This window comes from Camarhynchus parvulus, chromosome 28, assembly GCF_901933205.1.
Source record: "Camarhynchus parvulus chromosome 28, STF_HiC, whole genome shotgun sequence".
Classification (NCBI taxonomy): domain Eukaryota; kingdom Metazoa; phylum Chordata; class Aves; order Passeriformes; family Thraupidae; genus Camarhynchus; species Camarhynchus parvulus.
In genome coordinates, this window is record NC_044598.1 from 541,065 (window position 1) to 564,114 (window position 23,050).

Here is a 23,050-nt window from a genome sequence, read left to right on the forward strand (position 1 = left end):
TCTGGATAAACCACCGGGACAAACCGGGAAAACCACCAGGACAAACCGGGATAAACCACGGGATAAACTACCGGGACAAACCAGGATAAACCATGGGATAAACCGGGATAAACCATGGGATAAACCGGGATAAACCACCGGGACAAACCGGACAATCCTGACTGCTGGACGGCAACGAGCGGCTCGGGGGGACACGGCTGGGACGGGCTGGGCAGCGCGGCAAGCTCAGAACAACAAGCTGGGGGACCCATGGGACAGGGACACGGAGAGCTGCTCCCTCCAGGATGGACCCTGGGCTGGGGGGCAGCCCGGGGGTGGGATGGAGCCCCTGGGGTGGGATGGAGTCTCCAGGATGGGACCGAGCCCCCAGGGTGGGATGGAGCCCCAGGGTGGACCCTCGGGGTGGGATGGAGCCCCCGGGGTGGGATGCAGCCCCCAGGATGGATAAAGCCCCCCAGGATGGTGGCTCTGGGGTGGGATGAAGCCCCGGGGTGGGATGCAGCCCCGGGATGGTGGCTCCAGGGTGGGATGAAGCCCCCGTGGCGGTGGCTCCCCGGGTCACAGCCGGTCCATGCGGAACGTGTCCTCTGTGGCGGGGTCGGTGAGGACCATGTCGGGGTCGTTGAGCATGTGAAGTCCATCCAGGGTCAAAGGGTCAATTTTGAGTTCATCCAGAGGGAACTGGGAATCCGTGTCGAAGCTGACGTCCCCCACTCCTGCCAAGGAGCTGGTCAGTTCTTTTGATAAGCTGGGGGGGGATTCTCCTGTCACTGCAGGGGATGAAACACACAGGGGTCAAACACCAGCGTGGAAGTCAGGAAACAGCTCCCAAAACCCTGGAAATGGTTACGGAGCTCTCAGCTGAGGAACACCCACCCTCCTTCAGATTTCAGATTCCTCGCAGCATCTCCAAGCCACCAAACACAACCCAACATTCGTGTTTGGTGTGACTGGAGCCTTTTCTCTCCCTCAGCTTTAGGAGGAATAACCTCAATTCCACCATTCCCACCAGCAATCCCTGGCTGCAGCCACAGGATCCCTGGGCTGGGATTGTTTCCAAAATCCCACTGTGACCAGATTGGCCACCATATGTGACACTCCAACCCTCTGCTGGCCAGCTGGGGCTGAGCAGGGAAGGAGCTTGGCTCCCACAGCTTTTCCTCACTCTAGCACAGGATCCAGGGAATTCAGGAGGATAAATCCACAGGAAAACTGGTGCTCTAGGTGCTCTACCTGTGTGCAGGTGAGCACTGGGACACACACCTGGACTCGAGTTAGGAATGGCTGAAGGAAGGAGACATTGGCTCTAATGCTCAGAAGACATGAGTCTTTAAAATTTAAAAAAAAAAAGGGAAAAGTTCCCTAAAGTTCCTAAAGATTTATTAGGAACTTTACATATTTAAAGACGGGACCGTTCACTCAGAACCTGATTGGTCCTTCACCTTTGGCTAAGTAGGAACAATACCTTTTTGTAAATATCTTTCCATAAACATCACATACAAACATTCCACATGTTCACAAATGCCAGGGGCAGAGATTAAGGTAAGGAATTGTTTTAACTCTTTCTCTGAGCGTTCTCACAACTTCCCTAGGATGAAGTTACCTGTTTCTCTCTCTGTCAGCAGCCCCACTGCACTGGCACCACAGCCCAGGTGAAACAAAGCCCTCAACAGCAACAATCCCCAGGAGAAAGCCCCAGGCTGGCACCACGGAATGATGAACTATCCTGAGCTGGGAGGGACTCCCCGGGATCACGGATCCAGCACAGGCCCTGCACAGACACCCCAAAACCCCAGCCTGCCCCTGAGCACTGCCCAAACACTCCTGGAGCTCTGGCAGGGTTGGGGCATCCCCTGAAGAGCTGCTCAGTATTTGCAGGGACCCTGTAAGGAGTTTGTTCTTTTGCCTTTTATGAAAATCTTTTTGTTTCTAATACTGCAACAGAAGCTATTTTGTTGATTTTATGCCTTGAAAGGTAGCTGAGCTATTTTGGGTGTGAAATAAACCTCTAAGAGCTGATGAGAGCTGGCTGGAGGAGGCTCCCATTTCACAGAGAGTCAGATCCATCATTCCTCCCTAAAATGTGAGGACAAAACACCACAGAGCCCACAGCAGGGCTGCTCCCAGGTGGGATTTACCTGTCAGGATGGTGTTGGGGATGTTGCTGTGGCTGGATTTTATGCCTTGTAAAGTAGCTGAGCTATTTGGGTGTGAAATAAACCTCTAAGAGCTGGAGGAGGCTCCCATTTCACAGAGAGTCAGATCCATCATTCCTCCCTACAATGTGAGGACAAAACAGCACAGAGCCCACGGCAGGGCTGCTCCCAGGTGGGATTTACCTGTCAGGTTGATGCTGGGGATGTTGCTGTGGCTTTGTAAGGTAGCTGAGCTATTTGGGTGTGAAATAAACCTCTAAGGGCTGGAGGAGGCTCCCATTTCACACAGAGTCAGCTCCATCACTCCTCCCTAAAATGTGAGGATAAAACCCCACAGAGCCCATGGCAGGGCTGCTCCCAGGTGGGATTTACCTGTCAGGTTGATGTTGGGGATGTTGCTGTGGCTGGATTTTATGCCTTGTAAAGTAGCTGAGCTATTTGGGTGTGAAATAAACCTCTAAGGGCTGGAGGAGGCTCCCATTTCACACAGAGTCAGCTCCATCACTCCTCCCTACAATGTGAGGACAAAACAGCACAGAGCCCACGGCAGGGCTGCTCCCAGGGACGGATCTGTACCTGTCAGGATGATGTTGGGGATGTTGCTGTGGCTGGAGTAGTTGAGCTGCTGCGAGTCCTGCAGGCTGCCGTGGCTGCCCGTCAGTCCCATCATGGCAGCCTGCGAGTAGTTGAGCGTGGAGCAGGGGCTGTACAGGCTGTTGGAGCTGATGGCGTTCTCGATCATGTTGAACTGCTCCAGCTGCAGGGGGACACACCAAGGGTTAACTGCCAGCCCGGCGGGGACAGGGGGACAAGGACACGGCTCCAGGACGACACAGACAGGCAAACAAATTCATCTCCCCTTGCTCCAAACAGGGCTCTGGGCCCTGAGCTGCACGGGACAGTCCCTGCCCAATTCGGGAGAGGGAGGCACAAACCAAACTGGGGAGGGGGGACAGAAGAAAAGGGAGGGTGGGAAGGGAAAAAAAGGGAATTCAGGCTCACCCTGAGGTCCCTGCCCAGCAGAATTCCCTCCAGGACACACCCCAGTTTAAGTATTCCATAATTTAATTAATTCAATCCATCCATGCTCTGCTGGAGGATTGAAAGGGAAAGAGCCCTGAGGTCCCTGCCCAGCAGAATTCCCTCCAGGACACACCCCAGGTTTAAGTATTTAATAATTTAATTAATTTAATCCAGAATTAAATTCAATCATTCAATCCATCCATGCTCTGCTGGAGGACTGAGAGGGGAATAAAGGGAATTCAGGCTCGCCCTGAGGTCTCTGCCCAGCAGAATTCCTTTTTCCAAGCTGATTTTCACTGCTTGGAACATTTTTGTTTCACTATTTTCCCTTTTCAAAGCTGCCTGGCATTATTTGAATCTTTAACAGCTTCATTATTATTCTATATTTTTAATTGATCGCCAATTTTAAAAGCTTGATTATTACATATTTTTCTGATTGATCTCCCATTTTCAAAGCCTCATTATTGTATATATTTTTAATTGATCTCCCATTCTAAAAGCTTGATTATTATATATTTTTAATGGATCTCCCATTCTAAAAGCCTCATTATTATCTTATGTATTTTTAATTGATTTCCCATTCTAAAAGCTTGATTATTATATATTTTTTGAATTGATCTCCCATTCTAAAAGCCTCATTGTTATATTATGTATTTTTAATTGATCTCCCATTCTAAAAGCCTCATTATTATATATTTTTCTAACTGATATCCCATTTTAAAAGCTTCATTATTATATATATTTTTTTATTAATCTCCCATTTATAAGCCTCATTATTATATATTTTTTTAATTGGTCTCCCATTTTAAAAGCTTCATTATTATATTTTTGTTAATTATCTCCAATTTTAAAAGCTTGATTATTATATATTTTTCTAACTGATATCCCCATTTTAAAAGCTTGATTATTATATATATTTTAACTGATCTCCCATTTCAAAAGCATCATTATTATATATTTTTTAATGGATCTCCCATTCTAAAAGCCTCATTGTTATATTATGTATTTTTAATTGATCTCCCATTCTAAAAGCCTCATTATTATATATTTTTCTAACTGATATCCCATTTTAAAAGCTTGATTATTATATATATTTTAACTGATCTCCCATTTCAAAAGCATCATATTTTTAATGGATCTCCCATTCTAAAAGCCTCATTATTATATTATATTACATATTTTAATTGATCTCCCATTCTAAATGCATCATTATTACATTTTTAACTGATCTCCCATTTTTTTGGCAGAACACCTGCGTGGGATGGGGAGGACAAAGAGCGAGAGGGGAGAAAAGGGAGGGAAACCAAACAAAACAAGAAACGAACAAAAAGCAGGAAAACTCTACGTGGACAAAACGGGACTTGACGTAAATTAACCAGGCGTTAATTGGGGTTAATTTGAGGTGGGAGGGGCCGAGGAGGCCCGAGATGAATTTGCTCACCTGGTGGGAGAGGGCATTAGCCTGCCTAGCTGTCATCTGCTGCTCATAATAGGAGTCCCCAAAAACACTGCCCAGCATGGAAGAATGCTGAAAACAAAACAGAGCTTCATGGTGCGAAACCCCCGCTGGCCCCGGCAGCCCCGGGAAAAGCGGGAATGCTGAGGGACCTGGGAATGCTGAGAAAAACGGGAATGCTGAGAAAAACGGGAATTCTGAGACATCTGGGAATGCTGAGAGATCTGGGAATGCTGAGAAACCTGGGAATGCTGAGGGACCTGGGAATTCTGAGAAAAATGGGAACTCTGAGACATCTGGGAATGCTGAGAGATCTGGGAATGCTGAGGAACCTGGGAATGCTGAGGAACCTGGGAATTCTGAGAAAAATGGGAATTCTGAGACATCTGGGAATTCTGAGAAAAATGGGAATTCTGAGACATCTGGGCATGCTGAGGAACCTGGGAATTCTGAGAAAAATGGGAATTCTGAGAGATCTGGGAATGCTGAGGAACCCGGGAATGCTGAGACATCTGGGAATGCTGAGGGACCTGGGAATTCTGAGAGATCTGGGAATTCTGAGACATCTGGGAATGCCGAGAAAAACGGGAATTCTGAGAAATCTGGGAATGCTGAGAGATCAGGGAATGCTGAGGAACCTGGGAATTCTGAGGAAAACAGGAATTCTGAGAAAACTGGGAATGCCGAGAGATCCAGGAATTCCGGAGAAAACCCAGAACGCAGGAAAAAACCAAACTGGGAATGCGGAGAAATCTGCGAATTCTGGAGAAATCTGGGAACGCCAGAGAGATCTGGGAGTTCCAGAGAAATCCAGGATCTCCAGAGAAAACCAGTAATTCCAGAGAAATCTGGGAATTCTGGAGAAAACTGGGAATTCCAGAGAAATCGGCACGGAGCGGGTGGGAATCGCCCGGGGATCCACAGGGAGCAGGAATGGATCCCCAGGACCAGGGAGATCCCACAGGATCCTCAGGGAGCAGGAATGAATCCCCAGGACCACAAAGATCCCACAGGATCCTCAGGGAGCAGGAATGAATCCCCAGGACCAGGGAGATCCCACAGGATCCACAGGGAGCAGGAATGAATCCCCTGCCACATCCCTGTCCAGTCCCTCAGTTCTCCTCCATCATTTATCAATGATTCTAAAGGTGACCAAGAATTTGGGGTCCATGCTTTAACCCTGATCAAAAATGCCAGATAAAAATCAACATCACTCCTGATTTAAAATGCTAAATTCTGATATTCCAGCTGAAAATAAAAACCATTAACTGACAAAGAGAACATCTCTAAAAGACAATTTTCATGGAGTGGCTGTCTCAATCAATTTGGAAAACAAAATTCAGTTGTTGGTTTACACACATGGCAAAAGCAGAAGGCCACAGATTTCCTCCTTAAAAACTTAAGTATGGGAAATTCAGGAAAAGTTCAGGAAGAATCAGAACAGGCACGGATTTTGGACCCTCAAAAAAAAAACCACCTTGTATGAAAAAATAATTCAAAAATCACCTGAATTGCCCCTTCCATGAGGGGAAAGAAGCAGCAAGATATTCCTTAAAAACCTGTCACATCACAGGGTGGAAACTTTTCCAATTTATCACCAATTTATCAACCCTCCAGAGCTGCTGGATCCCAGGAAAAAGAGATCAAACACCACAAGAGCCACTGCTAAGATGCTGATAGGAGAAAAGCAAAGCACCACTTAAAGCAATTTAAAGAAAATTTGTTTTTTTTTTAACCAACCTAAATCCAGTCCAACCTATGGTTTATAACCATTTCCAAGGAAAATCTGAATTTTGGGATGGCACAGACTTGACAGGAAGCAAAACCAACACTAAAATCCAAAGGATATTTGAGAGCTCCAAAGAGGATCGAGGCGCTTTGTGCCTTTCACTCCTGTGGTTTCATTCCACAGAACAGGAATGAGAGGACAATTCCCAAAATGAGGACGATCCCTAAAATCTCTGTGCTTCACCAAGCACTGTTTCCATCCTAAAAAACCTTTGGGGAACACGAGAAGAAATCGAGAGGAGAGCAGAATGTGCTCGTGCAAGGCCAGGTCAGAGCCTCCCAGCCAGCCCAGCCTGGGTTTGCTCCTCTGTGACGTGTGCTGGCTCCTACATAGCTGCAAGCACAGAAATTCCCAAAGGAAACCCAAAATTCCCACTGGAAATGTCATTCCTTCAACACTTCAGAGGCTCAGGATAATTCATCAACAACTGCATGAAGGACATTGTGCAAACACCATCTCCAGAGGCACTGGAGAGTCACCAGAGCATCTTCTGGGCTTTGTGGAGTGACTGTGAGGAAACACCAAGCCCAGAGCAGGAATCCCTGGCTGGGATGTCCATCTCCAGATACCTACCAGGTTCTCCAGGTCAGAGGCACTAGAGCAGGAGTGTTTGTGTCTAACTGGAACAGGAATGAGGTGAGAGCAGGGCAGCAGAGCCCAGGCACCGGGGTGGAAGCCATGCAAACACAGAGCTGGGGCAGGCAGAGCTCTCCCAGCCCTGGGAGCACCGGTGGGACACACACACACACGGCTGGGACAGGGCAGCAGGGGCTGGGCAGAGCCGGGAGCATGGAGGGGAAGCTGTGCTGGATGTGGGACACAAATCGAAGCCCACAGAGGGTTTGTGGTTCAGGGAATGTCCCTTGGCATGAGGGAGGAAGAGGAGCACGTGGAGGCACCTGCCTGGTCACTGCATCCCGCTCAGCAGTGCCAGGCTGCTCCACAAGGGATGCTCTGCCTTCACTCTGGGCAGATTAAGGGATTCTGCTGCCTGCAGCTGCCCCATCTCCACACCCAAGCCCAATTTCCCCCCCAAACTGGTTTTTCTTCTCTCCACGTTTCATGCCTGTGACCACCACCAGCTTTTGGGGCATTCCTGGAGGCACTGAATCCACCTCAGTTTTAATTTAGCAAAACTAAAGAATTCTGTGGGTACTTAAGAGGCCAAAACTACAGAGAGCAGAATTAATAAATCCTCTGCCTTCCACTCAGGAGTTGTGGTGTCCCTGTCAAACAGAGCAAAACCCGAGGAGGTTTTTACAGAATAAAACCAGCAGGAAAAATCATAGCCCAGTGTGTGCTCTGGTCCTTGGCACTGACCAGTGGGGACAAAACCAAGCCAGAGTGATTGAGAAATCAAAGGGGGAAAATAAATCAACATAAACCCCAAATCTGGATGTGCTGTTCAGTGAGAACTGAGAGTTTGCAGCATGCTCTGCTCTAGGGGACAGCGCTGGTTTTTGGAGGCACACAGAACTCACAGAAGCAGGCAGAAGAGAGAGGTTAAGAAGCACTTGAGGCAGGGTTAAGGAAATGCAGACAATTCCTGCCACTCGGATCCAGGGCTGAGCTTACCATGACCTGGCTAATGAAGGAGACCTGGAGCTTCTGCCTGGGAACCATGAAGGGGCAGCACTTATTTAGAAAGGATCCTCCTTACAGCCTTCAACGTTCAGTGATGAAACAGAAAATGGATTTTCAGACTCTTGTGATGCTCTGGAAGAATTGCCTGCACTTCTTTTCTCCAGGTGGGATTCTCCAGAGCAGCCAGCTGGGGCTCTTTCAGCAGCATCAGGCACTGAAAACGCACTTTCTTACACTGGGGCACCCTCAAATTTTGCCTGGTTTTAATTTCTTGCTGCTGGCAGGTAAAAATCTCCCCTTCAGAGGATCACACACTCCCCCAGGTTGTGATTTCCATCCAGGCCATGTGGATGTGTGAGGAGATACAGGCAGAGCAAGGGAAAGCAGCTGGCATGCAAGGGAGTGTGCTGGGAACCCAATCCCTGCCAGCCACAAGCTGCTCATTTTAAGAGCATTTTCTCCAGTGTTTTCTCTCACTGGGTGTGTTCTCACATAAAAAAAAGGTCCTGATCTAAATCAGTTTGGGATATTCAGTGTAAATATTTAAATATGTAGTGCCCAGGAGTTCTCCTGCTGCAGGAGGCACTGAAATTGCCCCTTTGTTGCCCTCCCATCAGCTCCCCTGGGATCCTGGCCATTGAAAGGGCTCTACCTGGAGCTTCTGCCCCCCAGACAAACACCAGCCCAGTGCTCCACCAGCAGCCTGATCCTGTGGCTCTCTGCTCACTGCAAAAGGCAACTCAGCAGCACCTGAAGCCCTGTGGGAGTGGGGATGGAGGGCGGCCGAGATGGGGCGTCGGTGATGCATGAGGCACACACGGATCACAGTGAGACAGCTATGGGGCAGTGATGGAGAAATCCAGCTCAAACACACACGAGAAGCAAGGCCTGTGGAAGCACAGAGTCCCTTACTTGAGGGGAGCTGCCAGGAGAGAAGCCTTGATTGGAGACAGGAGAGGTGGGAGACTGGTTGGCTGGGGAGCCAGCATTACTGCGGTACTGCTGGAGTGAGGCCTACAGAACAACACACAGTTAAACACCTGCATTGGGGGAGCCTTAAAAACACCAACACCTTCTGGGAGAAACCACCCTCCTCAGGCTCTGTGTGGGAAAACAGGATTTGTGTGAATGAGCCCCCCAAAACGGGGGGAGAGCTCTGGGACAGCCCCAGGGCAGGGGCAGGCACAGCTGGCAGCATTTCCTGCCTGTTCTCACTCCTGCAAGGTTCAAAATATACTCAAAAAATCAGGCCAGCCAAGGATTTAGGGCAAAGAAGTCTTGGAAGCTGGGAATAATTCAAAAGGAATGTCATTCATGCTTCGGTTGCGGCGGCAGCCCCACGTGTGTGCTCACCGGGATCTGCCCTGCCTCCAGCTGTGTTATCAGCACAGCGCAGGTGAGAACACCTGGATGATAAACCTGAGCTCCAAACACAGCCCCAAACTCCCCTGCACCCCAGCACAGGGAGCAGGCACCCTCAGGGAATTCACACTGTGTTCTGCAGGCTTTAGCTGGGATTTTTATACTCTTCTCAGCTGTCTTGAGAAGTTATTTTCAAAGATTTGATTTATTTTTTTTTTCCCATCATAAAGAACCCTGGTTTGGAACAAATTAATAATATTAATGGGATTTAAATAATGCTGCGCTAATTAACATCAAGAGTAGCTCAGCTCTTCTTATTTTACTTCCATTAGAAATCAAGGGATGACTGAGGAGAACCTGCAATCCAGTGAATTTAACCAGATTTGCAGAGTGGGAGAACTCTGCACTGCCATCTTTTGACCTCAAATTCTGTAAATCCTGAGAAAATGTCTCTTTTTGCTCTGCATTGCCACTTGCAACCTGTCAGAAGGTTGTACAAACTACAAATACATTTCAATTCTGCTTTACAAAACCTGTGCAGAGGTTGCCAGCGAGGCTGTGACAGCTCCAAAGGCTTTTTGATAAAGTGGCTTTAAATCTGTTTATTTAGGAATTACTTGAGTTGCTTTAGAAGATAAACACAGCAGCCTAAAAGTTCAGGTCATAAAGAGGTTTAGAATGAGGAAAGCAACACAGAAAGCAAAGGATGAGATCAGAATTGTCTGTACTGGTGCTACATGAGGATCAGAATCAGAACAGGGACACGTTTGGAGCGGGCTGGGATCCTTCCCACTGCTGGATTGTCCTTCCCTCCTCTCCTCCCCACCCTGGAAGGGAAGCAGCTGCTCTCAAGGAGCACCAACTGTTGAAACTTTCATCCACAACCGAGTGCAGATCAGCAGAATGGATTTGTTTCACTGCCAAAGCCATTCCTGTCACTGCAGCACTGCCAGGACAGCCCGGGTGGGACACCCAGGGCAGGAGGGGCTGGGGGAGCTGGGACTTCTCTCCTTTCCTGGCCTCTGATTCCTGATTTGGGATTTTCAGCTGCTGACACAGAACATTTCCTAACAGGCCACGTTGGAACAAGCAGGAAAAGGGATCTGTCCATAAATCCTTGCTCCAATTCTTCAGGGCACTGGAGGCAGCCACAAATCCCATTTTGGAATAAAATTCCTCAGAATAAAAGGGTTCTAAGGAGTGAAATTGCAGAGAATGCCTGGTTCTAGACAACTTTAGGAAAGTATATTTTCCAGATGGTATTTCACTGGGAAATGGTTGTTGTGGTTGGACTCTCTCTCGAGGCTCTGGGAGTTCCCCCAGTGTGTATCATGATGTGATGGGGGGACACTGAACACCCTGAAAATCCCTCAGTAAGGGCTGATAGACTTAAGCTGGGTCTAATCAAACCTGGGACAAAAATCTAATAAAAATTCTCCTCTAGAAAACACTTAAAGGTTCACTTAACCAAAACCATTTGAAGTTTACTCCAGCCTCCCTCAAACCCTCATGCCCGCGGGGTTGTCCAAGCTGAGTTAGCAGCCCTTGCCAAGGAGAGCCCCTCCCAAACTCACCGAGTTGATGTCAATCCCCATGGAGGGCTGGCTCTGGCTCCCTGGAGGTGACTGGGGCATGCTGGAAGGTACCGTGACAGACAGAGGGGGCAGCTGGGGGCCCCTCTGCAGCGCCGAGCTCTGCAGCAGAGGGGGGGTCTGGGGCAGGGAACTGGCCACTGCTGGCTGCTGCTGCTGCTGGGAGCTGGTCTGGGTGAAAAAGGGGTACGGGGGGAGCTGCTGCTCCAGGGACAGTGCATCCATAGCCACGGCCTGCAAAACAAGGAGCAGCATCAGCCACGCTGGCAGGGATCGCTCTTCACACCAAGAAAATGGAGTCAGGCTTGGTTAGTGCTGTAAAAACGGCACCTAACGGTTCAGAGAGTCAAGAAGCTGCTCTGAGATGCTCCTGGCCCTGGCAGGGGTGGATTGGATGAGGTTTAAGTTTCCCTCCAAGCCAAACCATCCCAAATAAACCAATACTTTAAAAGCCCAGTTGAATCTCAAGGTCAGGAATCACCAACCTGGGCAGTCACAGAGCCACAATAAAATCGACTTTAAAAGTTAGTTCAGTTTCTGTCACAAATCAGAGAAATGGCTTTCAAATTTCACAGCTCACTTTGGGACAACACAAAAAAATGTGGCCTAAGAGATGGTTTTTATCATAGCTCTAGAAAAGAGGAAGTAAAATCTGCCCCCTCCACAAACCTCTCCTGTTTTAAGGCTCTCAATTAAGGAACACCTTTAAAGGAGGAAATTACAGAACAAGAGATGAAGTTCATGGAATCATGGTTTGGGCTAGAAAGGACCTTAAAGCTCATCCTGTCCAATGGAAAGGGACATTTTTACTATCCCAGGTTGCTCCAAGGCCAGTCCAGCCTGGCCTTGGACAGTCCCAGAGATGGAGCAGCGATTTCCCCCCACCCTCCCAGGGAGGAACTCCTTCCCAACATCCCTGCGGCTCTTTGATTAAGCAGATTAAACCAATGAAGATATGATTAGGAAGCTTGGATTGCCCCTGAGCTCCTACCTGAGTGATGGGTGACAGTGGGGACAGCGTGGGGGACATTTGCTGGGACTGAGGTCGCCGTGAGTCCGTGCCCAGGGACAGGGGGCTGACGTTGGGCTGGCGGTGCTGGGACGGGGCCGGCGTCGTCGTCATTCCTGCTGGGAACAAAAAACCCCTCAGCACAGCAGGGACACAGCAGGGACACGGCAGGGACACGGCAGGGACACGGCAGGGACACGGCAGGGACACGGCAGGGACACAGCAGGGACACGGCAGGGACACAGCAGGGACACGGCAGGGCCCTGCTGAGCTCCGGACCCAAAGGAATTCCCTAAACCCAGAGAAAAGAGTGCCCCGAGCGGGCAGCACTGGAGGTGCCTCGGCCGATGGCGCGGGAGCTCGTTAGGTGATTTGTAATTAATTTTGTCAGGTTGAAGAGCATCAGGATGAGAGGAAGAGCCCTGTGGGTTGTCCTGGCTCAAGCCCAGGCACGGTTGGTCGGGTTGGTGGCCAGGATGAGGAATTGGAAGAGGCAGAGCAGCCTCAGCAGCTCCAGACACCGCGGGCAGCGGGCTCGCACACCTGCACTCGGCCAGCCCAGGAAAAGCAGGCTCTGCTCTGTTTGTGTGGGCTCAGGCTCTGGGAATGAGATAACACATCCTGGAACCAGCCTTATCACAGGGCACTTGAGGTACTGTAAAAGCAAACACCTCTTTAATGGAAAAAGCAGAAGCAAAACTGGTTATGCAGGAAGAGCCCCATTTTTAATGGCACAGCAGGGCAGGAAACATCCACCACACTCCCAGGAGCCACAACCCGGCACGGGGTGAGGATAAACAACCCAAAAATCATCATTTTGTTCAGATCAAGCCAAAAATCTGGGAGTTTAGAAACCTCCCCTCCTTTCTGCTTCACCCCAGACGAAATGAGGGAAGGATCTGAGGCCAAGGCAGCGTGAGCGGCTCCTGGAGCTGCCGGGGAGCAGCAACTCACAGGAGCGGCTGGCACAGGCTCAGGGCTGCCAGGGAGGTGCCAGGGAGCCAGGAAGGCCAGGCTGCCAAGGAGGCAGCAGGAGGAGGGGCTCAGGCAGGCAGGTGCCCGGGCAGGTGCCCAGGCCAGCACTGGCTCCCCCCGTTTCCCTGCGGGCACCGAGGCGCTGGCACCTGGCAGGTGCTGCGTGCCCACGTCCCCTCGGGGTGCTGGGGCACTCCTGAGCAGGGCACAGCGGGCAGGAGCACGCAGGGAGGTTTCAGCAGCAAGGGAAAGTTGGGAAAATCAGTTTGGAAAGCACCCAAGGCTGAGGGGGGCAGAGGATGAAGGGTGGGATCATCTCCAGAGAGAAGCTGCAATGAAGTCAGTGAGGAAATGCTGAATTCCTTCTGTCCATGACAGATCAGGGAACGTTTTCAAAGCAGTTTCACACTCAGTTTGGGTTTATCTCATTTACTTTGCTAATTATGGGGGAAAAAAAATGTGGAGATCCACTGTGGTTGAAATTCTGATTTCTAAAGCCATCCCTGAAACTTTGGAGCCCAAAAAACTCTTCCAAGGATGCTGAAAAGTGAAAAGGGACAAGGGGGACTTTTCAGCTGAAAGTGCTGCCCCACTCTGTCCCCAAATGGTGAAATCCTTTAAAAGGTTAAATTCTCTTCTTGCTTCCCAAGCTCACCTGATTACAGTCATTTCCTTTTCCCAATCCAGGAGAAGTGGGAAAGGGAATCCTGCCCAGCACAGGAAATATATTTATATTTTTGGATACAACTCCTCATTTCTATTCTAGGAATCAAGAGACTTGCAACTGTCATTGATCATTAAAAAAAAAAAACAAACCACAAACAACCCTCTTTGTTGATGAAAACATTTAAAAAATTAAAAATTAAAAAAAATTGAAAAATTAAAAATTGAAAATTAGAAAATTAAAAAATTAAAAATTAAAAATTAGAAAATTAAAAATTTTAAAAGTAAAAATTAGGAAATTAAAAATTTGAAAATTAAAAATTAGGAAATTAAAAATTAAAAAATTGAAAACTAGAAAATTAAAAAATTGAAAATTAAAAATTAGAAAATTGAAAATTAGAAAATTAAAAATATTAAATTAAAAATTATAAAATTAAAGATTAAAAATTAGAAAATTAAAAAGTAAAAAGTAAAATATTAAAATTAAAAATTAAAAATGGGGAAAATTAAAAACTAAAAATTAAAATTTTAAAATGTTTAAATTAAGAATTTAAACATTTTTAAAGCAAAAAATTAAGAAATAAAAAATTTTAATTTAAAAAAAAATTTAAAATAAAATAAAATTTAAAATAAAATAAAATTTAAAATAAAATAAAATTAATTAAAGAAATTTTTTTAAAAAATTAAAAATAAAAAAAGGCCCCAAATCAAATCCCCCAAAAAGCATCAAGAACAGCAGACAGAGGCCCTGTGAGTAAATCAAATCCCATTTCTCGCACACACGACGCGAAGGAGCAGTGAGGCCGCACTCCAGGGCTCCTGCGGCTGCTCACCCTGGCTGGCAGTGCTGATGCCCAGGTGGGTCAGGTTGGCAGCCAGGTTGCCGGTGCTGCTGGAGCTGCTCAGGGCAGGGAAGGAGGATTCCTCGGGGTCCAGGGGCGTGGGCAGCGGCGAGGGGAAGTGGATGTTGGTCAGGTCCGGCAGCGAGCCGCCCGTGTTGTGCGTGCCGGGGATCAGCGCCGTAGTGTTCTCCTGCTCGGCTGAGGGGAAGATGCTGCAGGCAAGAGAAAAACACCTAATGAATCCAGAGTTCCAGCTGGATAGAGCCTTTTCCAAGTTAGCTCACAAGAAAGAAATTTTTTATTAAACAATTATTATTTTTTTGAGATTTGAATTTTTTAAATTATTTAACAGAAAAATTTTATTCAAGATTTTTTTATTAGATTTTTTGAGAAAATGTATTTAACAAGTATAATTTTTTATTAAGATTATACAAAATTTTATTAAGATTTCTTTGAGCTTGTTGAAACTTATTTCACAAGAAAAATTTATTAAGATTTTTAAAATGTATTTCACCAGAAAATTTTATTCAGATTTTTTGAGATTTTGAACATTTATTTAACAAGATTTCATTCAGATTTTTTTGAGCTTTGAAAATGTATTTAACAAGCAAAATTTTATTAAGATTTCTTTGAGCTTGTTGAAATCTACTTCACAAGAAAAATTTATAAAGATTTTTAAAATGTATTTCACCAGAAAATTTTATTCAGATTGTTTTTGAGGTTTTTAAAATGTACTTAGCAAGAAAATTTCATTCAGATTTTTTGGAGATTTTTTTAAATGTATCTAACAAGTAAAATTTTATTAAGATTTCTTTGAGCTTGTTGAAACCTATTTCATAAGAAAAAATTATAAAGATTTTTAAAATGTATTTCACCAGAAAATTTTATTCAGATTTTTTTTGAGATTTTGAACATTTATTTGACAAGAAGATTTAATTCAGATTTTTTTGAGATTTTTTAAATTTATCTAACAAGAAAACTTTATTAGAAAACTGTATTTAACAAGTATAATTTTATTAAGATTTCTTTGAGCTTGTTGAAAACCATTTCACAAGAAAAATTTATTAAGATTTTTAAAATGTATTTGACCAGAAAATTTTATTAAGATTTTTTCGAGATTTTTAAAATGTATTTAACAATAGAATTTTATTAAAATTTTTTTTGAGATTTTAAAAACGTATCTAACAAAAAAAATTTTATTAAGATTTTTTTGAGCTGGTTAAAATGTATTTAATAAGAAAATTTTATTAAGGTTTTTTTGAGCTTTCTAAAATGTATTTAGCAAGAAAATTTCATTAAGCAGATTTTTTTGAGCTTTCTAAAATGTGTTTAACAAGAAGATTTCATTAGGAAGATATTTTTAACCTTTTAAAATGTATTTAACAAGAAAATTTCATTAGGAAGATTTTTTTGAGGTTTTTAAAATGTATTTAACAATTAGGAAGATTTTTTGAGCTTTTTAAAATATCTTTAGCAAGAAATTCCATAAAGATATTTTTAGTATTTCTGACCCTCCGAGGGTCTTGTTTTGTACCTAGAACCTTCCCAGAAAATTCCAAAGCAATAGGATATTCCATGCACAGTTCTTCTTAAAGATCTCAGTGCTTTTAAAATAAAAAATGGTTGAGAACTTACTTGATTCCTGGAACTTCACAGGATTTAGGTCTCGATGACCCAGTCTGAAAGAGAAGGGAGAGAGATTTAAAGGCAAAGATGCTGCTGGAGGGTATTGCCTCAGAAATATTTCAATTTATGAGTTCAATTTAATCATTTCTGTGTAAGATCTGGGAGCTCTTAGAAAATATATATCATTTTTTTGCTTTATTGGTCCAAGAAATCTTAAATTTCAAGAGTTTCTCCTCATATAACCAAGCCTGTGCTTTCACATCCACATAAAATGCTCTTTCTGCTCTAATGTTTATTATTTGTTTTTAAACACAGCATTTAATCTCCAATCTCGAGTAGTTTATTAATATTGACAGTGACTAAAGCATTCATTTATCTAAATATGTTCAGAAAATAAAATTTCTACTCTTTGAAAGGTGCAATTCCCACCTTTTTAGTGTCCCAGCCTTGCTTAGAGAGGGTTTTGTCTGCATCAGATGTGGGTTCTTCCATTCCAGGGACAGTCAGCAATAAAACTAAAAAAAAATGAGATGAAAAGAAATCATTAATAATCAATAACATTCAGCTTCTCACTTGGAAGTTTAACCTTTGGTAAAATCTTATGAAGTTTAAATTCTCAAGGAAGATGAAACAATTAAAAAATGCTGAGAATTTATTTGATTGCTGGAACTGCCCAGGAAGTTTCTGTAGGTGTAGGTGTTTTCTGGGTGTTTGCTGAAGGGTTAAATTTCGGAGTTTCCTTTGGGATCAGGGATTTGAAGGCTGTTAAAGCCCTTTAGGATCAGCAATTCCCGATTTTCCTGGAGCAGGAGCAGGGCCCAGCAGAGGGCACCAGAGCTGAGGGTGCCGGAGCTGCTCCAGCCGGGAATTGCCCTGGGATCCTCTGGATTTGCTCTGGGATCCCCGGGAATTGCTCTGGGATCCCCTGGAATCTGCTTCTCCCTGGGGATCCCCCAGTCTGGAACTGTTCTGGGATCCTCTGGAATCTGCCTCTGCCCTAGCCTGGAATTACTCTGGGATCCTCTGGAATCTGCCTCTCCCCCCAGCCTGGAACTGTTCTGGGATCCTCTGGAATCTGCCTCTCCCCCCAGCCTGGAATTGTTCTGGGATCCTCTGGAATCTGCCTGGAACTGTTCTGGGATCCTCTGGAATCTGCTTCTCCCCCAGCCTGGAATTGTTCTGGGATCCTCTGGAATCTGCTTCTCCCCCAGCCTGGAATTGCTCTGGGATCCCCTGGAATCTGCCTGGAATTGCTCTGGGATCCCCTGGAATCTGCCTGGAACTGTTCTGGGATCCTCTGGAATCCGCCTGGATTGCCCTGGGATCCCCTGGAATCTGCCTCCTCCTGGGGATGCTCCCTGGGGATCCCCCAGCCAGAATAAACTCGGGGTGCAGCCTCTGCTCCTTCCCTGCAGGTCCCTGCTGAAATTCTAGGAATTCCACTCTGCTCCAGGAGCTCCTCCAGAGCCCCCCCAGCCCAGAGGATGCTCCTCAATTTTATCATTTGGGGCTCAGGAAAAACTCCTCCCTTCGTTTTGTGTCATTTTTTCCTGGATTTCAGCAGCCAGAAAGGTGAATGTGATCCAACTGCTGTCACAGGGACTGTCAGCACTCCTGAATTTATTTTACAAACACATGGAGCCCAATCTGTGGGGATTCCATTGGTAGAAATATTTTTATCTCTTTTTTTTTTTCTGCTCACCTCTTTTCTGCTGCATGTCCTGTGACCCTCCTGAAAAGGATTCCTGCTGAGCTGGAGTCATGGTGCTCTGGTGCAAGGCAGAATCAGAATTTGTCCTGAGAGAAAGCAAAACCCACAATATTTTTATTGTCAGCTTCACTAAATAAAAAGAATTTTCCTCTCAGATAAAAGCAGCAACTCGGTAAAACTCTCAGTGTTGTGCATTAAAACCCAAAACTCTCTATATGGCAGAAACCAGGCAGAATTTCCTGGTGAAACAATCAATTTGCAGAACAAATTAGTTCAAGTTTGAAGAGCAATTGTTTCAATAATGGGATTGAGAGGAACACAGGATAAATTGGTTGCCCTCGTTAGAACAGAGTTTTATTTGCTTTGTTCAGATTAAATATGATCAAATAATGCCATTTTTAAGCTGTTTAGCCATACTTTGGTTATTGTGGTGGTTCAAACAAACATTCCTGGTTGGGAGGAGGAAAAGGAATGGTTCAGGATGTTGTGGAGAAGGGAATTTTCATGGCCAACACATCTCAGGATGAACTTTTGAGTGTGACCACCCTCAAAGTGTAACTCTGTGTTCCTTCCCACTGGAACATTCCCAGCCCAGTTTCTGCACCCAGAGAAATATCCAAGTCTTGGGCTGTGCCTGGGAACATCTGGATTTTTAAAGATTTTTCAGGATTTTTAAAAGATTAAACTTTAAGGATTTACCTTTAAGAAGGTACCACTAAATTCAAGTATGCCTTGCAGACACCTCAATTTTAAAGCTCATCTAAAACGAGCACTAAATTCCAAACGGAGTTCCTGAATTCCTAAAGGCACAATCCCAAGTGCTGCAGGCTCAGAGCACAGCCAAAGCCCCGGGGTGGGGGCACCCACCTCCTCCAGCTGGTGTCCGAGGGCGGTGACAGGTACACGGTGCCATAGGGGCAGCTGTCCACGTGGGCCAGGGTTAAGGCAGCAACACTTCCACTCCAGCAGGAAAGCTCATCCCAAGAATAATCCCAATTATCCTGTCAGAACCACCAAACTCACAGATTCTCTATGGGGAACTAGAGGGATGGGTGGTGTGGCACCCACAGGAGAGGGAGCAGAAGGGATGGGTGGTGTGGCATATACAGGGGATGGAACAGAAGGGATGGGTGGTGTGGCATCCACAGAGAGCAGAAGGGATGTTGGGGTGATGTGGTACCCCCAGGGGAAGGAGCAGAAGGGATGGGTGGTGTGGCACCCCCAGGGGAAGGAGCAGAAGGGATGGGTGGTGTGGCACCCCCAGGGGATGGAGCAGAAGGGATGGGTGGTGTGGCACCCACGGGATGGAGCAGAAGGGATGCTGGGGTGGTGTGGCACCCATGGGATGGAGCAGAAGGGATGGGTGGTGTGGCACCCCACGGATGGAGCAGAAGGGATTTTGGGGTTTTTTTGTACCCCCAGGGAAAAGAAGGGATGGGTGGTGTGGCACCCACAGGGAGCAGAAGGGATGTTGGGGTGGTGTGGCACCCCAGGGGATGGAGCAGAAGGGATGTTGGGGTGGTGTGGTACCCCCAGGGGAAGGAGCAGAAGGGATGGGTGGTGTGGCACCCACAGGGAGCAGAAGGGATGTTGGGGTGGTGTGGCACCCCCAGGGGATGGAGCAGAAGGGATGTTGGGGTGGTGTGGTACCCCCAGGGAAAGGAACAGAAGGGATGGGTGGTGTGGCACCCATGGGATGGAGCAGAAGGGATGGGTGGTGTGGCACCCCATGGGAAGGGAACAGAAGGGATGTTGGGGTGGCACCCATAGGGAAGGAGCAGAAGGGATGTTGGGGTGGTGTGGCACCCCAGGGGATGGAGCAGAAGGGATGTTGGGGTGGTGTGGCACCCCAGGGGATGGAGCAGAAGGCACGGCTGGGCACAGCCCTGCTCCCAAGGATATCTGGCGGCCGTGCTTGTCCACGGAGAGCGGGCGGCGGTGGGGCGAGCCCAGGCGGTTCCGGTCCCGGTACACTCTGTCCACCAGCCCGTGGTGCCGCGTGGTCCTGCTCGTGTCCAGGGCCGACGACTGGAACGGGGTCTGGGAGAGACACAGGCATTACCCACAGGGAAACAGCCCCAGCCTGCCCAGAGCCTCCTCCTCCTCCTCCTCCTGCTGTGCCAGGCTGGCTGGCTCTGAGCAATCAGACTCCAAACACAATGTGCACGGTGTGGTGTTGTTTCTCCTCCGACAGCTTTTTGGGAAAGCTGCCTCCTCCAGAAGGGGCCATGCTGGAGCGCCCTGGCCTGGCCCAGCAGTGCCCTCACAGCCTGGCACCCCTGAAGCCCCGGGGCTGAGCGTGGCAGAGCTGCCAGGCGCTGGCCACATGCCCTTGGTGCAGCATGCAGGGTGCACAGGAGGAACATGCCAGAGCCTGACCCGGGCCAGGAGATGCAGGAGGAGCTGCACGCTGAGCTCAGCATTCCCCAGGACACGCTGCCTGCTCCCAGGGCTGCCTCTCACCCCTCCTTGCAGCAGATTTGTTTTAAGGGGACACTGAGAGAATGAAAAGAAAAAGAAAAGCAGTTTCCTTCCTCCTCTGTCAGATGGCTTTGAAGTGATTTTCAGCTCCTTCAGTGACCCGAGGTGGGATGATCCCACCTGGACTCTTATCTCACTGACATCCTGAGCAGATGATTTCAGAGCAGGAGGATGGCAGGGGAAGGACAGGGAAGATGAATTCCCAGGCTAAACTGGAAAACTTTCACATTTTCCACAGCCCTTCCCAGTGCGTACCGGGGGGACAGAGGAAGCACCGAGGGGTCAATCTCTGCTCGTACTCCAGCAGCAATTTATGGCTCTCCAGGGAGAAAAATCCTCCCCAGCCTTGCACTCCCTGCCAATGTGAACAGCTTTGCTGAGTCCCTCAACACCATCTGTTTGGAAATCCAAAATTTCCTCCTCCATTCAGGTGCTGCACGTGGCAAATGCACTGTCCTGTCTGCCAAGCCATGAAACCATCTGGCTTCCACATTCATCCCTTTTTCTTTTGGCTTTTTTTTGCTTTTCTTTTTTCCCAAGTGTCAGCTTTGGCTGTTGAAAAGATTATTTCTATAAAGCTTTGCATTTATTTTGAAAGGCTTTGTTTGTATGAACTTTTTAAAGAGTCTTTCTACTATTTTAAACCCTTTTCTCTTCAGCAAATATTGGGCTCCTCACCCTCTCTGCACACACAGGCTGTGTTAACAGAGCTGCAGAGGGGCTGTGGTGTTTATTTTCTCATTTCAGGGCCAACATTTTATGTGCAGCAGAATATTTAAGGCAACAGGGGACTAGAAAGGAGCACAGTGACTTTTTACAGGACTCTCAGCGCTTCAGATCGTGGGGTTTGTGCTTCACTTCCTCACTTGGCTGAGAAATCTCAAATAGAATCTCAATTTTAAGGGTTTTAAATTCAAACACGGTGCTTTTAATCTCTGCTGCGAGCACTGAGCAACAATCCCCACACACAAGTGGGAATATTCATCATTCCAAAGCGACAAAAGGTCTCAAACTCCTCCTTTTTGCTGTTGTTACAGCCCAAAAGGCAGGAAAATTTGCAAATACGTGTTTGGAAGGTCAACAGGAAAAGCAATTTCCTATGTCAGTGGTGTCAGCACAGTGCTGCTAAAAAAGGAGCAGCCAGCCCTGAGCACAGGGCTCACCTGGAATTTAAAGGGAAGCCAAAGCATAAAATTATAAAGGCAAAAAGTTTCATGTAAAAACAGCTATTTCTTAGGGTTTTACCTTTTAGTGGCACGATTTCCTTATCAAAAACACAATAAAAATCTCATCTGAGTGCAGCAGTGGCACAAATAAACACAGAATGTGTCCCAAAGCAGGGCTACAGTTCACAGAAATAGGGATTTTGGGGCAATGCTGTTCCCTGGCTTTCCAGGAACCAAGATCCCAAAAGAATCCTGAATTTAGGGAAACAGAAAACACCTGAGGAAATGGATATCACCTCCAACAGGTCTGGCTTCTCTCTGCAACCTTCCTACAAAATTTAATTAGGGCCAAACACCACGACAATGTTCCTGGATTAAAATTCCCCATCTCTGCATAGCATGAGACATTTAACTCTAGGGAGAAAAATGGATTAAAAATAATTAATAGATCTGAGCATTGGTTGTATTTGGGAAAATGAAGAACTAAAAGGGTTTCACTCCCCTGAAGAACATTCAAGGGTTTGAGAGCAGACCCCAAACCACGAGAAAAGCAGCTCAATACAGACAGGAAGGAAAAAGCTCAGTGCTCTCCAAGTGTCCTTTTAGGATTTCTCAGGAAATAAACCCAGGTGAGGTGGATGAGGGGGAAGGAGGAGTGGTACCTACGGCTGGTTGATGTTTTGGTGCCTCCTGGTGCCAAGCAGGATTTGGGAATTCATTCTGCCCTTCCCCATGGATTTTAAACATGCAGGCTGAGTGCACATGCTCAGAGATTGCTGAAACCACAGGCCAAGACTGAATAATCCACTGGCTGCACCAAAGAAACCCCCAAAAAACCAGAAATAACCACATGACAGCAAGTCCAGGGAGTCTGCACAGGAATTATTTGCACGTTCCAGACTGGGATGCATGGCACAACCTGCATTTGTGTGGCAGCCCTGCAGCCCTGGGCAGCTGGGGGTGAACCAAATAACTCCTGTGCAGGGCAGAGCTGTGCAGAAATACGTATCCACCTGGGCTAACAGGACCAGTCCTAAATACGTATTTGCACAAACCTAAAAACTTGTTTACCAAAGAGACAGGAACTGCTCCAAAGGCTTCAGCCAGAGCTCCGTTGTGCTGCAAATCAAAGAAGCAGAAGATGCTCAGACACCAACGCTCTCAGCAGGCACAACCACCCAGGCTCTGCCTTCACACCATCCCAGAGACGTTTGCAGTCGCGCTTTCAGCTTCAGACTGGAAAAACCTGGGAAGCTTTTCCCCCCCCTGCTACAAACACACGGGGTTGTTTTGTTGTTTGTCACCATTTGTTATCTGGAACAACATCGATTTGAGGGGTTTTTTTTTAGTGTGTGTGTGAAAAAATATAGAGAACCCCAGGGTTTAAGGATGGTTTGTTTCTGTCTCCTCCTCCAGTCATTCATAAATGTTTGAATATTCCCTTTTCAGCAGTCAGGATTAAAACAGTCCAGGTAAAAACCATCAGTGATGGCCATCAAGCACAGAAATACTGAAATATTGTTGTTTAAAAGGAATTCTTAACCTCCTTAACAAAAAACTGAAGAGAAAAGCTTGAACAGAGCAGACACTGTGGAGTAACACTGGGGACTCCAAT

General features: G+C 46.7%; 1 protein-coding gene across 5 annotated transcripts in view; it reads right to left on the bottom strand.

Moving 5' to 3' along the window:
* Nucleotides 1-23,050, bottom strand: part of CRTC1 (CREB regulated transcription coactivator 1) — a 42,102-nt gene continuing 19,052 nt past the window's right edge. Inside the window, exons 3-15 of one of the 5 annotated variants that reach the window (XM_030966723.1) lie at nt 19,691-19,828; nt 18,656-18,717; nt 17,780-17,874; nt 16,507-16,592; nt 16,087-16,130; nt 14,443-14,663; nt 11,954-12,090; nt 10,945-11,196; nt 8,921-9,022; nt 4,621-4,707; nt 2,733-2,913; nt 539-770; nt 1-488 (exon numbers count right to left, since the gene is read on the bottom strand). In XM_030966723.1, coding sequence (XP_030822583.1) covers nt 559-770; nt 2,733-2,913; nt 4,621-4,707; nt 8,921-9,022; nt 10,945-11,196; nt 11,954-12,090; nt 14,443-14,663; nt 16,087-16,130; nt 16,507-16,592; nt 17,780-17,874; nt 18,656-18,717; nt 19,691-19,828 — 1,617 coding nt within the window. In that variant the 3' untranslated portion in view covers nt 1-488; nt 539-558. Of the gene's footprint in view, nt 771-2,732; nt 2,914-4,620; nt 4,708-8,920; nt 9,023-10,944; nt 11,197-11,953; nt 12,091-14,442; nt 14,664-16,086; nt 16,131-16,506; nt 16,593-17,779; nt 17,875-18,655; nt 18,718-19,690; nt 19,829-23,050 lie in introns of all 5 variants that reach the window. The other 4 variants (XM_030966724.1, XM_030966722.1, XM_030966725.1 and 1 more) reach the window with 4 other exon arrangements.